The sequence below is a fragment of the Gasterosteus aculeatus genome, chromosome 9, assembly GCF_964276395.1.
Source record: "Gasterosteus aculeatus chromosome 9, fGasAcu3.hap1.1, whole genome shotgun sequence".
In the NCBI taxonomy this organism is placed as follows: Eukaryota; Metazoa; Chordata; class Actinopteri; order Perciformes; family Gasterosteidae; genus Gasterosteus; species Gasterosteus aculeatus.
The window spans coordinates 4,724,786-4,738,356 of record NC_135696.1 but is presented as its reverse complement, the minus strand read 5'-3'; the positions used below and the strand labels follow the sequence as shown (position 1 = coordinate 4,738,356).

The 13,571-nt window shown below is 45.8% G+C and overlaps 1 protein-coding gene across 2 annotated transcripts; it reads left to right on the top strand.

Annotated features, from left to right (window-relative positions):
* Window positions 1-1,456: 1,456 nt before the first annotated feature.
* keap1b (kelch-like ECH-associated protein 1b) lies at window positions 1,457-12,643 on the top strand. 2 transcript variants are annotated; one of them, XM_040186482.2, is made up of 8 exons: window positions 1,457-1,677; window positions 3,890-4,155; window positions 4,320-5,064; window positions 5,671-5,916; window positions 6,818-7,494; window positions 9,911-10,116; window positions 10,268-10,444; window positions 10,716-12,643. In XM_040186482.2, the coding sequence occupies exons 3-8, from the start codon at window positions 4,759-4,761 to the stop codon at window positions 10,973-10,975; spliced, it is 1,872 nt and encodes a 623-aa protein (XP_040042416.2). In that variant the 5' UTR covers window positions 1,457-1,677; window positions 3,890-4,155; window positions 4,320-4,758; the 3' UTR covers window positions 10,976-12,643. The 2 variants fall into 2 exon arrangements, with proteins under 2 accessions (XP_040042416.2, XP_077936330.1); XM_078080204.1 differs by lacking the exon at window positions 1,457-1,677 and adding an exon at window positions 1,754-1,985.
* The last annotated feature ends 928 nt before the right edge of the window (window positions 12,644-13,571 follow it).

The window sequence follows — 13,571 nt, the reverse complement described above, 5'->3', positions numbered from 1 at the left end:
GAGGAGTTTTTGGTTTGTTATTACACTCAAGCATGCGTGCGTCATTGTGTGTAGCTGAGGTTGTCTGAATAGAAGAACAGTTGTTGAAGAAGCACCACAGGAAGTCAGCCCCCATCTCTCGCATCTGGTATCGGCCTACATGCAGCCTTCATATGAGCTGTGCATATCTCAGGCACGGGCACCACGCATTTTTTTTTCTTCATTTTTAACACAGTTATCTAAAGTTTTCTTTCTTCTTATTCTATTGAGGGAAATATGCTGAAGTTTTGCACTGACAGGAAAAGCCATTCTTTCTCATGGAAAGTCTAGTGGTACCAATCACACCAGTTGTTTCACTATTACCTCCTCAGCTACCCACAGATATACTTATCTCAAATAAAAAGTGCAACATGGCACTGGGACACTTTTGATTTGTATGGGTGCAGGTATTCGTCCAGATGTTGGCTTTATCAAAAAGCCCTGTTCCTGCTTGCACATCCTCCTCAGCGTCCTTCCTGATGGGACTAGAGGTCTTAGGTCAGTTGCCATGACAGTCCCCACTGCAGACTGGATCAATAGAAACCCGATTCATGAAAGTGAATTTCAAATCCGATCCTGTGACTGCAGCTTTAAGCCGACAGACAAGCATGACTCTAGTCTAGGAGTACAGCCCCGAGGATAACCTCACCTAGATATTCTGACTGGAGATCCAAACCGACTGTTAGGAAGGCTGATTCAACGCTTGTCATATCACATCAGGGGTTTGGCTTCATCATCAATTTCACTGACCCTGCGGGGGATTTGAAACAGCCCTTATTATCTAGTTTAGTTACTTTCAGATTCAATCTATGGGTGCCAACAAAGCTTGAATATTTTTGTAGAATAGGATTACTTGTAGTTCACTCCTGCATGATTGCATTTAGAATAATATGATTTATTCTGAACGACTACGTTGATGTGGTGTTTTTTGTGCCTGTACTGTAAAAGTTGGCCTTTGACGCCACCTTGTGGCTGTTTGCCAGAACAGAGTATTTTGTGTACTGTGTTCATCTGAATTATATCTTTGACAGATGGGGGGATTTACTGAACTGTCATCAGGTGCGTGGAGCATATGTCTGTCGTCTGATGTGTTCTGTAGCAGCCAATCAGAAAGATGGAATTTTCTAGAAGGAAGCAACGTGTGCATTTGGGTAATTATGTAATTAGGGGTCACCACATCCGTGTCTCTTGAGCACTATTATATTTTATTTATCGCCATTTTGCAAGTAATAATAAATCTGCTTTGCCTATTTTTTGTACTAAAGTTGTCCACTCTTATAAGCAATGTATTTTTCAACACGTTGTGACCAGCTTAATATGTACGTCGCAGTTCGTATTATTAACATCAGAATTTATTGAAATGGAAGCGTCAGTTTTTTGTTGTTTCGAGCCTCGTTTTTCCACCCTTTCCTTTTTGCCCGTTCTTTCTCAATAAAAGCCGCCTCCTGCGGGACCTACTTCAGCTCCACTACTCGTCAACGGAGGCGGGTCCTGCGCGGTGTAGGCGGGCTCTTATTATGAAGGCGAGAAGAGGCCGGTACAATGCTTAGTCACCGTGAGTTACACACCCCCTCCCCCCAACACACACACACACACACACTTCTTCCTATGTGGCGCTCAGCTCGGCGGACCGTGATGGAGGAATTGAACTAAGTCAACGTGAGTTTCCCTCGTTTTGAGTGTTCCGTGCGGGTCCTGCCGGTGCGGCTGCGTGCGGCGGCTCGCTGTAGCTTCCGGTGGCGCTTTGTTAGCTTTTGAGCGCACCGCTCACGGCTCTCAGCCGTTACGTTCCCGTGTCTATTATTAGCGGCGTTTCAGCGTCGGGAGGCGGTTTGGCCGCGAGCTCCGTTTCCGAAACGTTTACTCGTCACACCGGCGGCGTCCCGAGCGGTTTGTCATGAATGGGACTTCACTTTAGGTCGCAAACCGAGCCCGAGGATTTGACGCGAGCGGACTCTTCTTTTGACGTGTGTTACATTTCGTCCTTCTTTTTCTAATCTAAACGGTCGCGCGCAGGATTGCCGCGGGAGCGCGCGGCGCTTTGTGAGAAAGCTCTTAACGTTTAATGTTCACGTAACGGCGCGGACGTGTAGTTGCGTGTGTGTTTATATGAGGACAGGCTCCCCTGGGTCATGTTGTGGTACAGAACGTTCCTCTGTTCGTCCGGTGAAGAGTTCACGATGAGTCACCGAGGAGAAGCGACACGTTCAACACTGGCGTGCGTGCGTGCGTGCGTGCGTGTGTGTGTGTGTGTGTGTGTGTGTCACTAAATGGCGTCCAGGCCTGGTTCTCTAACCGGGGGGATCGATCCTTTATCACTCCCTCTGTCATCCACGAGACCGTATGTTTGGATCACAAGTTCCACCTCGTAACTCTCATCTGAATGTTTGTTTATTAAGTTACAGCTGTGACTCAATCAGCGTCCTGTAAAGCTGATCCCTCCCGACAATGATTCACTTCACTGTCGACAAAATGAAGAAAAAACACAGTCAAGTAGTTGTTGTTGTAGTATGTTAACTAAAGCATTTTCTAATTCCATTGCAGCATCCCAATTGTGATCATGTGCTTTTAATGTAATGACATATATCAGGACATTCATATACATTTATATTGATAGATAATATAATCTGCAGATTGTGAATATAATCAGATCTGCTCGGCTGGTGAAAATGGTTTAAAACATTAGACAACAGATCCACTGGTAGTTTACATTCAACATCAAAAGACTGAAACCGCTGCTCTTTCTTCGAAAGAGAATCTGATTCCAGTTTCAAACCCGCCATTGTGTTTTGATTGCATAAAGTATGTGAGACCTGCAGCCGGTTCAAAAGTACTCCGGATCCTGTTTGTCTGTAAGCAGTTTCTGTCTCACTGTTGAGCAACGTGTTTTCCTGTGAAACAATTTCACCTCTGCGTGCTTCGTGTTACTGCGGGCTGATGGCCTCCTCCTGACCCGCTGCGTGATGCTTCCACACGCGTGACCCTCCGTGGACACGCCAGACTTTTGCATTCTCAATACTGAAAAAGATACTTGGGCCGCGGGTCAAAACCGAGTGGATTTCATTATTGTTATTATTAATAAATTGTTCGACAGAGAACAAGAAAAGGGAAAAAAACTAATTTTAACTCCTTACATATCTGGACACGATAACCTGGTGTGTGTTTACGTCCGCATCCTGTGTGCTTTATTATGTAACTCTGAAAACTCCAGATGCACAATAAGCAACTGCTGGCTGCACTTTGCACTGAATGGCACTTATACTTTTATTCTGGAAAGATTTCCAACAACGTTGCTTGTTCTTTTATCGTTGTCACGTGTAATTTGAATCGGTTTAAAGCGTGCTTGTTTGCGTTGCCTCTGCTTCGGGCCCCAGCTGGTTTTGTCCCAGTACTGAGCGAAAAAGCCCTCAGTCATGCTGACCAGCTGAATCCGATTCTAGTCTGTCACTGTGTCGACCTTTTGAAGCAGACAATGACCCCCCTCAACATTCCCTGCATTCACCTGTTTGTTTTGTGACGTCTTCAGTGGTGCAGTAACTCGCTGAGTTGTGATTGACGAGTCTTATCACAAACACCTCTGTTAACCTGAAAATGAAAGGTCTGTCTCTACTTAACTGCTCGGGGGAGAAACCCTCCCCCATGGGGGGGGGGGTGAAAGGCCTGAGGGCAGCGTCTTTTCGTAGATAGACTTTGTCAGTGTAAGTCGATAGAGGCTGACTGGTGCTGAGCCCCTTGTTAAGTAGGACAATGTATTTATCAGCCGTGTACAGCGATTTAAACTGCCTGGGTTTAGTCACTGTGCGTTAAGAACAGTTTTAAAGTATGTTCCACACACGCTCACCGGCTCCCCCTTTTCCCTCCTTCCTTCCAGTTGTCAGCTGAGCCAAAAGCTGCAGAGTAAACGCAGCAGCGCTGGAGACAAATTCCATAGCTGGGCGGGATTGAGGAAGGCGTCTACGGAGAAAGCCACCGAACACCCCCCAGCCCCTCCGACTCCCCCCCGACCCGTGCTTGCGACACTTTTGGCGCTCAACCCTGTTTTTCTACCCTCCCAACATCTCATGGCACACGTGTAGCAGACTGAGGGGATTATTAATTGTTCTGAAAATGAAGCAATACTGTCTGTACCTCTCCAGGGTGAGTCCTTCAGTTTGATTTTACAATCCCACGTTTATATTTGAATTTGGGCAAATCTCATGACTTTGTATTTTGGTGGCTTTTGTTTTTTGAGTTCATTCGGTGAAGAACTGCAGTTGTTTTTTGTTTGTCAGGACTAACACTCCTTTTGATTTCCCCAACAGACGAAAGAAGAGCACTTGTGTTAACAACACGCACGTTGGAACTTCTTGCTCCTGGTGAGTCGGTACAGTCATAGAACATTCTGTACCTGCTGACCCCCTCTGACAGCCGAAGGGACTTTGAGTGTGAGACGTTTTGATTCTGTTGGACCAACAACATGTGAAAGTATGACCATCCGTGACAGGCAGCAGTCTGTAGTGGTGCCATAATGAGCATTACAGCTGGACCCGGGTACTGAAAAGAGAACTCTTCAGAACGTGAACCCTTGCACACAAACGGAATATCTTGTGTAGCCAGGAGAGCTTTCCTGTTTAACCCCTAAAGTGCCACTTGGAACTGGTTTGATTTCGGCCGTGCACGGTGCCAGGATGCCCCATAGAGCCGCCCGCTGTTCCTGAGAAAGAGGCCGGTGGGGGGAGAGGGAGGGAGACCACGTAGGAAATGACAGAATGCATGACAGAATACAAAGCGCTGGTGACTCCGTCCACGCGCAACGGCCACCACGTCTTCAGCTACACGCTAGAGAGCCACACGGCGGCCGCCTTTGCCATCATGAACGAGCTGCGCGCGGGGCGCCAGCTGTGCGACGTCACGCTGCGCGTACGCTACAAGGACCTGGAGGCGGTGGACTTCGTGGCCCACAAAGTGGTGTTGGCCTCCTCGTCGCCGGTCTTCAGGGCCATGTTCACCAATGGCCTGAAGGAGTGCGGCATGGAGCTGGTGTCCATCGAGGGGATCCATCCCAGGGTGAGTCGGACGGTGCAGCGTCCCAGATTGACGTCTTTCTTTTCAGTTTGCTGGACACACGGGCCAGAGGTTACTTAATGTGAGGGAGGGATAAAGACTTTAACACCAATAAATCACATTATATTTGTTGTGTGAGAATGTGCCAATTGTGTTTATTAGTACAGTTTAAAAATGGATATATATTACTATATATTCTTTTTGATTTTCAGCAACGAAAAAAAGTATTTTTTAACAACTGAATAGAGCAAGTTAAAGGTCTTAGTGTGCTTACAACAAGGGAATGCGCTGTTAAAAGAACCCAGTTGATGTTTGTTTTTCACTGGTCTTGAATGTATTACTCACTATGCTTCCATATATTTCTGTCACTGAATGAACAGTAATATGCAGTAATGCTCCTCGAAGGTCAACTCCACGTGCACACTGGGAACTGTACGGCAGTGCTCGGCTGAAAACTCTTAGTTTCACTTCTTTAACTTACCAATGTTGTTTATAATATCCTGTAAATCCACACAACAAACAGGCATCCACTTCAACTCCATCCTTCCTCTTATCCACCATCCCCCCCCCACCCTTTCTTTCTCCTTGCCTCTTGCCTCACTCATTCAGGTCATGGAGCGACTGATAGAGTTCGCCTACACCGCCAGCATCTCTGTGGGGGAGAAGTGTGTGATCCATGTGATGAACGGCGCCGTCATGTACCAGATCGACAGCGTGGTCAAGGCCTGCTGCGATTTCCTCGTGCAGCAGCTCGACCCCAGCAACGCCATCGGCATCGCCAACTTCGCTGAGCAGATCGCGTGCATGGAGCTCCACCAGAAGGCCCGCGAGTACATCTACATGAACTTCAGCCAGGTACAGCACCGACCCGGTTTAAGATGGACGCCTTCACGAGTTGACCGTGTAGATGGATGGATTTATTATATAATGATCCGTCATGTTTTTACTACTGAGCACAGCGGCGTGACTAAATGTACCTGCTGACACACCTCATTTAGTGAGTGAAGTGTCTTGTGTTTGAGTGAAAAGCTCCGTCAGCTGGCCACAAGCCTTTTGTGTGTTTACCTTAGCAGCAGGAAAACAATAAATGGACATTCAACTTTAATCTCAGATAAGATGATAAGAAATAGGGCAGAGTCTGTGTGTCATGTATACTCACCCCTGGGTTTACGTCTTACAAAAAACAGTGAGGTCTGCCTGACTTCTTTAATAGATGCATTTTCTCTACATGAAAGACACGCATTGCATAATGTTTGATCGCACGCCGCAATGAATTAGAAATCAACCAGGAAGCTCACGGCAGGATGCCAGTGTTCAGTGTGTGCGCTAATCTATATTGGTAAATGGTCTGTACTTGTATAGCGCTTTTCTAGTCTTCCGACCACTCAAAGCGCTTTAATACTACATGACATCATTCACCCATTCACACCCATTCATACACTGATGACAGGAGAACCATACACAGTGACACCTGCCATCAGTAACTACCATTCACACACTGTAGTCGCAGCTACAGGAGCAATGTTGGGTTCAGTGTCTTGCCCAAGGACACAACGACATGCGGGTTAGCCAGGCCTGGGATCGAACCGACAACCCTCTGATTGGAGGACGACCGTGCTCCCCACTCACCCACGGTCGCCCAGTCAAGTCAAAACGTTGGTGGGAAAAGTAGCAGCGAATTGGTGAAACATTTGACTTGAAAAGTTCCTTGAGCTGTTGTCTTCTAAAACGCTTGTGTCTCCTGTCCTGACCGTAGGTGGCGACCCAGGAGGAGTTCTTCAACCTGTCCCACTGCCAGCTGGTCACCCTCATCAGCAGAGACGAGCTCAATGTGCGCTGCGAGTCCGAAGTCTTCCAGGCGTGCGTGGCCTGGGTTCGCTACGACCGGGAGAACCGGCGGCCGTACGTCCAGGCGCTGCTCCAGGCCGTCCGCTGCCACTCGCTCACCCCCAACTTCCTGCAGGCCCAGCTCCAGTCTCTCGACTGGGACCCCCAGTGCAAAGACTACCTGGCCCAGATCTTCCAGGACCTCACCCTCCACAAGCCCAACAAAGTCATTTCTTGGAGAACGCCGAAGGTGCCGCAGCTGATCTATACCGCGGGGGGTTATTTCCGCCAGTCTCTCAGCTACCTGGAGGCGTATAATCCCTGTACGGGGGCGTGGCAGAGGCTGGCTGACCTGCAGGTACCTCGCAGTGGCCTGGCAGCGTGTGTGATCAGTGGGCTTTTCTACGCTGTGGGGGGAAGAAACAACGCGCCCGATGGCAACATGGACTCCAACGCGCTGGACTGCTACAATCCGATGAACGACTGCTGGCTGCCGTGTTCCCCCATGAGCGTGCCAAGGAACCGGATCGGAGTGGGCGTCATCGACGGGATGATATATGCAGTCGGAGGATCACATGGCTGCATTCATCACAATAGTGTTGAAAGGTAAGCAAATTTAGCTTTATAGTGAGGGGAGGGTTCAAAGCAAGTACTTGTCACACGTATAGTGAAGCCACAGCCCAATCTATTGTTCATCATAACAGAATATGTAATTACAAGTGGCTGCCGGTGGTTTTGAAATGACGTGTCAAACTGTGGTTCTGTGGTTTGGTTTCTACATTCAGTGGCTAAAAGCCCAACATTTGGCATTCATGATTAAGAGGAGAATGCTCCTTATTGTACCTGCTTAATGAGCATATAAGAGCAGGAACGGGTAACTTCCTGGAACATTAAAGCTTTTGTTACACTTGTAATGGGTTTTTACATTTCACACAAAGCTTAAATGAGGAAGATTAATTCAACATTTTGTTACGCTATAAAATAGTAAAAGACGTCATGGCTGAAAATGGTTTCTCTCCCACGGACTGTGTGATCTAACCCTTCAGCACTCTCCCTTAAAATATTCAAAAGAACATCTTTATTAAACTGCCTCCCCGCCTGTGTGCGTGTTTTTCTGCATTCCTACAGGCAGATGAATCGGTTTCCTTACAGTCTCTATTTTTAGTCGTTTTCTGTAGAACCGTAAAAATCAGCAGCAAATATTAACCAGGAACACCACAATGACTCAGCAAACATATGTGACTTATTATAAGTGACTCATTGATGGGGAAAGCGGATCTTGGCAACAAAGGCGCTGCTCTGTTTCCCTCAACATGCGCAGCGAGTGATGCCATATCTCAGCTCACACCTGGCAGCAGAATCCGTATTCACGTTTCCATCTGCCCAAGTGTTCCAATCTCACTTCCCTTGACATACATTCGCTTTAGTGATCGTTGGATCTTTAAGTACTTTTAAAAATCTGTATGAACTTTAAACCAGATGTTCTTTTTTTTCTCTCACACACATAGTGAGTGCTTCAATGTAGCCCAGAGGTCCGTTTCAAGAAGCGGGTTTAGTGGAAACTCAGTTTAACCCCGACATGAGGGGAAACTGGCTTGTCTGTTTCACAAAGGGAGGTAACTAAAGCTCAGCGTCAGTCACCATGGTAACTGAGCCTGTGAACCAAACCTGCTCCCGACCAGGTTTTCTTCAATAAACCTGGAGTTTCTTTCACAGTCTCCTCCCTCTGACCGCAACTCGGCCAATCACACAGCACGCTTTCATTTCCTCATTCATTGAGTTACTCTGTATCAGGCGGATTGTAGCGCAGTTTCCACATATGAACAAATAATAGATATGTTATGTTACTTAAGACTAAAGTGTCTTCTCAAACATGTCACGTCTTTTTCTGGACGATCCTGTTGATGAAGAAGTGCTTTTACTTCGCAGGGCGTTAAACGTGTCGAGAATATTGAGGCCCTGATTAGATATATTGTCATTTCCATATAACTACTTGTTTGAACGATATCGTTTTTCTTCACAGTCCATCAAATATGTACATGACCTCACCCGTCCTCAAATACCTAATGTCTCCCATTGTGGACATGCTCGCACATTCAAGCATTCTTTGTGTTTTTGCAAACATTTTCTTTACAACATTATAATATTAGTAAAGCTGCTGTATGCAGAGCCCTGAGAAACGTGTGCGTCGCTCTGAAACGTCTCTTAAAGGTTTTTGTTCCCTGGACACAAACCAGTGAAGCCATTAAAGAGGAGTTCCACGGGACGCACCTGAATAAAATACATTATCGGTTCAATACCATTGAACCAGTTTTTACCAGCGATATTATTCTAAATATGAGTGTGGGTGTGTATTTCAACCCTGTGTATAGTGCATTCTGTGTAAAAAAATGTAATTTTCCTACTGGGAATTAGTAAAACGTATGTATCGTGGCTTCGTTCTTGCTGCCTTCATACAGTGGTGGTGCACGCCCTCAACTCTGAGTCAACAAACTCTAAACAGCTGTTCTGAAACCCCAAACTCTGTTTCCCATCTCAGGATAAATCAACTCAGAGGCTTTAACTCAGTTTGTTAAACCTCCTACTTGAAACCGACCCCTAGAGCGTTCCACCTGTTGCTAGTGTAGAAGGTTGTTAGAAACATTGTACTATTCTCAACAATCATTCAGGCTTTTGTGTGATCACAAAAAGTCTGGAGGTGGGGTAGGGGACGAGGTGTAACCAGGCGCCAGCACGTGTAGTGCTTTAGAGATTAAAAAATAATCCTTAAATCAATTGAGTGCAGAGGCCGAGACTCTTCTCCTGCTACCAGTGTGTTCGCCCGGCTACAGGTGAGATCAGATCACCGATTCCTAGTTTCAGAGGCGACGGGGAAACGTAGCGGCGGGTGAGCTTTATTAATGGCCGCTGTAAAGAGGCAGTTCGCGACATCCCGTTTCTGCTTTGAGGCCTCAGCGGGCCGACGGGGGACCAGGTCGCTATTAACCATAAAACCAATGAATATGTGTTGTTCCTGGTTCAGGTACGACCCAGAAAGGGACCAGTGGCAGCTGGTGGCCCCCATGTTGACCCGGCGGATCGGTGTAGGTGTCGCTGTCATCACCCGGCTGCTCTATGCTGTGGGGGGGTTCGACGGGGCCAACCGCCTCAGCTCCTGTGAGTGCTACAACCCCGAGAACGACGACTGGAAGACCATGGCCGCCATGAACACTGTGCGCTCCGGAGCTGGTGAGGAAGGGAGCTGCTTTTTGACGGGAACGTGTCAGCCGGAAGGTTGGCGAAAGCTCTAGAAAGCTGACATCCGTAATTTTTATATTACACAGATATGAAAGGCTGTTTGTCTGTCGGTTTGTTATAATTTGCCGTTGACCCTCCTCAGGTGTGTGCTCACTGGGGAATCGCATCTTTGTGATGGGCGGCTACGACGGCACCAACCAGCTGAACACGGTGGAGCGCTACGATGTGGAAACGGATACTTGGAGCTTCGCTGCCTCCATGAGGCATCGGCGCAGCGCTCTGGGAGTCACTGCATTACATGGAAGCATTTATGTAATGGGTGAGTAGTAGTGTAACTACTGCGAGGGAAGATGGCACGATTTGAGCGGGCTTTTGTTGCACCCAGAAGTTTATTTGGTCGGCAAAATCTACACTTTAAACTTCGATGTCCAAGCACTCGCCTTTGGAAATGTATTGACCTTCTTAGTAGTCTCCTCCGAAATGTTTTTTTTATGTGATCTTTTTGTGACTCAACAGTGTTGTAGGTGGTCCTAGTTTCATTGAGCGAATGCAACTATTCCTGAGACTGATTCTTCGTGTTCTGTTCACAGGAGGCTACGATGGCAACACGTTCCTGGACAGCGTGGAGTGTTACGACCCTGAGAAGGACACGTGGTCTGAGGTGACGCACATGACATCTGGGCGGAGCGGCGTCGGAGTGGCCGTTACCATGGAGCCGTGCCAGAAAGACCTGCAACGGAGTCATACGTGTGAGAGGGAGAGCGACGCCGCGTCACCGGCCAGTCAGTCAGCCAACGGCGGCTCCAGCTCCTGCAGCAGTGAGCGGCAGGACGGGTCCTTTGGCACTTAGGACTGATGGAGCCTGTCTCTCTCACTCACACACACACACACACACACACACAGATGGACGGGCAGCACAAAACGCCACGCTGTCTTACCAAAACAAAGACCCTCACAACAAATTTGAGACCACGGTGAAACCGCACACGCTGCCTCATTGGTTCTGGACAAGCAAAAAAGAAATGATAAAAAACTTTATTGTAAAAGTGCAGTGGAATAAATATTGAAGTATCCGCATTGGATTATCCTAAAGTATGACCCCAGATCCTACGGTCCACTTTTCCAGGCTGGTAAGTTGGTCAGTTAGTTTGGGGAACTGTGTTTTCGGGGGTGGCATGTGGAGCGTTCTGTCGGACCGTCACATGCCAGGTTTGAGCCATGGGAGGAAAGGGCTGCACACGGAAACGGGCCAGTTAACGGCTCAGGGGCTCTTTACACTTCAAACAAGACATTAAAATGAAGCCATTATAATAAAAAGTAAATGCTACAAAACATAGCATTTGACAGCAGAGTTCAAAGTGCCATTACGTTACACAGAGAATCGCTGTGTGTCCAAATTGGTTAAGTTGAGCCAGACAGACAAGACGAGGCCTCAAGCGAAAGCGTTTTCTGTGTCCCCGTCCTGAACCTTGTCACGTTTGCTCCACTGTGTCCCAATTCCAGAGCACATCCAATGATCATATTAATACATTTTATTCATAGGCACCTATCAAAGAGCTCAATTTCGTCAACACATGTCATCTCCTAATTTAATCAGAAAAAATATTGAGACAATTTTATTTTTCCAATAATGCAGCGTATCCACACAGCGCTGACTTTAGTTTACACCAAAGAAAGTTCATCGCCACAAATGATCTTAAATCACCTGTTCGACAACTTGCAAGTTGTTCTTACATGAGGCCTGATTTTATCATTTGAATTGCTTGTGGAGGAGAAGCAGAACCTTAAAACTGCATCGTAACCAATATGTCCATCTATAATATCCACTGGTATGTTGAAATGGGATTACTGCCGTTGAAAGTGGCCGTGTTGCTTCTCGTTCAGGTGTCAGAGAGTCTGATCCAGTATAATTGGGTGTATGAAGTGCCAAGAGAACGAAAAAACGGGCTTTGACGGCGTTTAGAGGAATAGGAAGACCGTAGCATTTAAACATTTTAGTGTTTTTAGAAAAACCTTGATTACTGACACGAACAAGACGCCTTCTCGCGCAACAGACCTCAGAGAAGTGTTGCAATGTAGTGCTCACGCATTGTACACAAATAACAAATAAGTGTATTTCTAACAGCAATTTAAGCTAAACATGTTTTTCAGTGATGTTTTTTGTACATTGATATTCTAAAGTCTTGTACAGAATCTCAGATCTCCCTTTTTTTATTTATTTGTTCAGTATGGTTTTCTCGTTCCTCTTCACTGACATCAGCGTTGTACTGCATTGGACTCTGGTGTTGTGTTTTTCAATAACTAGCATGACTTGTAACTAAGTACAAATGCCTGTTAATGCTCATTTTGGATGTTTGTAAAAAGAAAATGCTTCACTTCTAAAGGGACTTGTTTTTCGTCAGTTGCGTCAGTTGTTGGAATGGAAATTAGAATGTTTAATGTCTGCTTTGTAAATTTTCTTTTCCAGCAAACATACCCTGTACAATAATACATTTTGAAATAAAATATGTTTGTTGTACTATTATAGTCGTGAAATTATTTTATAAGCTCAGTTCTTTAGACATTTTAAAATGACACATCCACTTACAAACAAACCAGAAATGTGGGTTTCGAGGTGTTTGAGATTATGCTGAGTGGCCACCAGAGGGCACGCTGGCCTTTTTATTCTAAACTAATAATAATAATCCCAGAGCTGTTCCTCCATCATTACATTACATGTCATTTAGCTGACGCTTTTATCCAAAGCGACTAACATTACACTTTAAACCCATGGCTTTTCACATTTTGCCCAGTGAGCAATTAGGGGTTAGGTGTCTTGCTCAGGGACACTTGGACATGGGGCAGTCGAGACTCGAACCACCAACAGCACACCCGCTCTACCCCCTGCGCCATGACGACCCCTCAAATTATATCCACCTATTTAAAATGAACAAGTCAGTGCCACAAGAGGAATAAATCAACCAGCCATGTTTGCTGCCAACACAACTCATTTTGACAAACCTGAAAGATATTAATTACTAAGGTATTAAATACTACTACTGATATATCCTTACTTAAAAGTCATCATCCTGATAATTCTGTCAAAATGCTATTGCCCTTGATGTACCGTATAGTGACTTTCATGATTTATTTGGACAGTATATTAGATTTTTCTGATTTTCTTTCAACATATAATAATTTAACTTTTTAAATGTATCTAACATAAATTCACTTTGACACTGTTATGACTTTTAAAATAAACAATTCGCAGACTTTTTTGAACATACTATATTATGATCATTCATGTTTTTTACTTACTATATTATAGCTTTTTTTGTACACTATATTAGACTTCTCCAAGAAACTATACGGTTTACGCCTTAATTGCATCAGACAAAGTATTTGTCTCCATGTTGTTGGACCTTAACATGCCGCTGGACACCGTTGACCACTACATGCTGTGCAGA

Excerpts from the sequence above, each read along its gene's own strand:
- keap1b (XM_040186482.2), top strand. The coding sequence starts at position 4,759 with ATGACAGAATGCATGACAGAATACAAAGCGCTGGTGACTCCGTCCACG. Across the intron at positions 7,495-9,910 it reads CATCACAATAGTGTTGAAAG|GTACGACCCAGAAAGGGACC; the intron begins GTAAGCAAATTT and ends TTCCTGGTTCAG. Across the intron at positions 10,117-10,267 it reads CACTGTGCGCTCCGGAGCTG|GTGTGTGCTCACTGGGGAAT; the intron begins GTGAGGAAGGGA and ends GACCCTCCTCAG.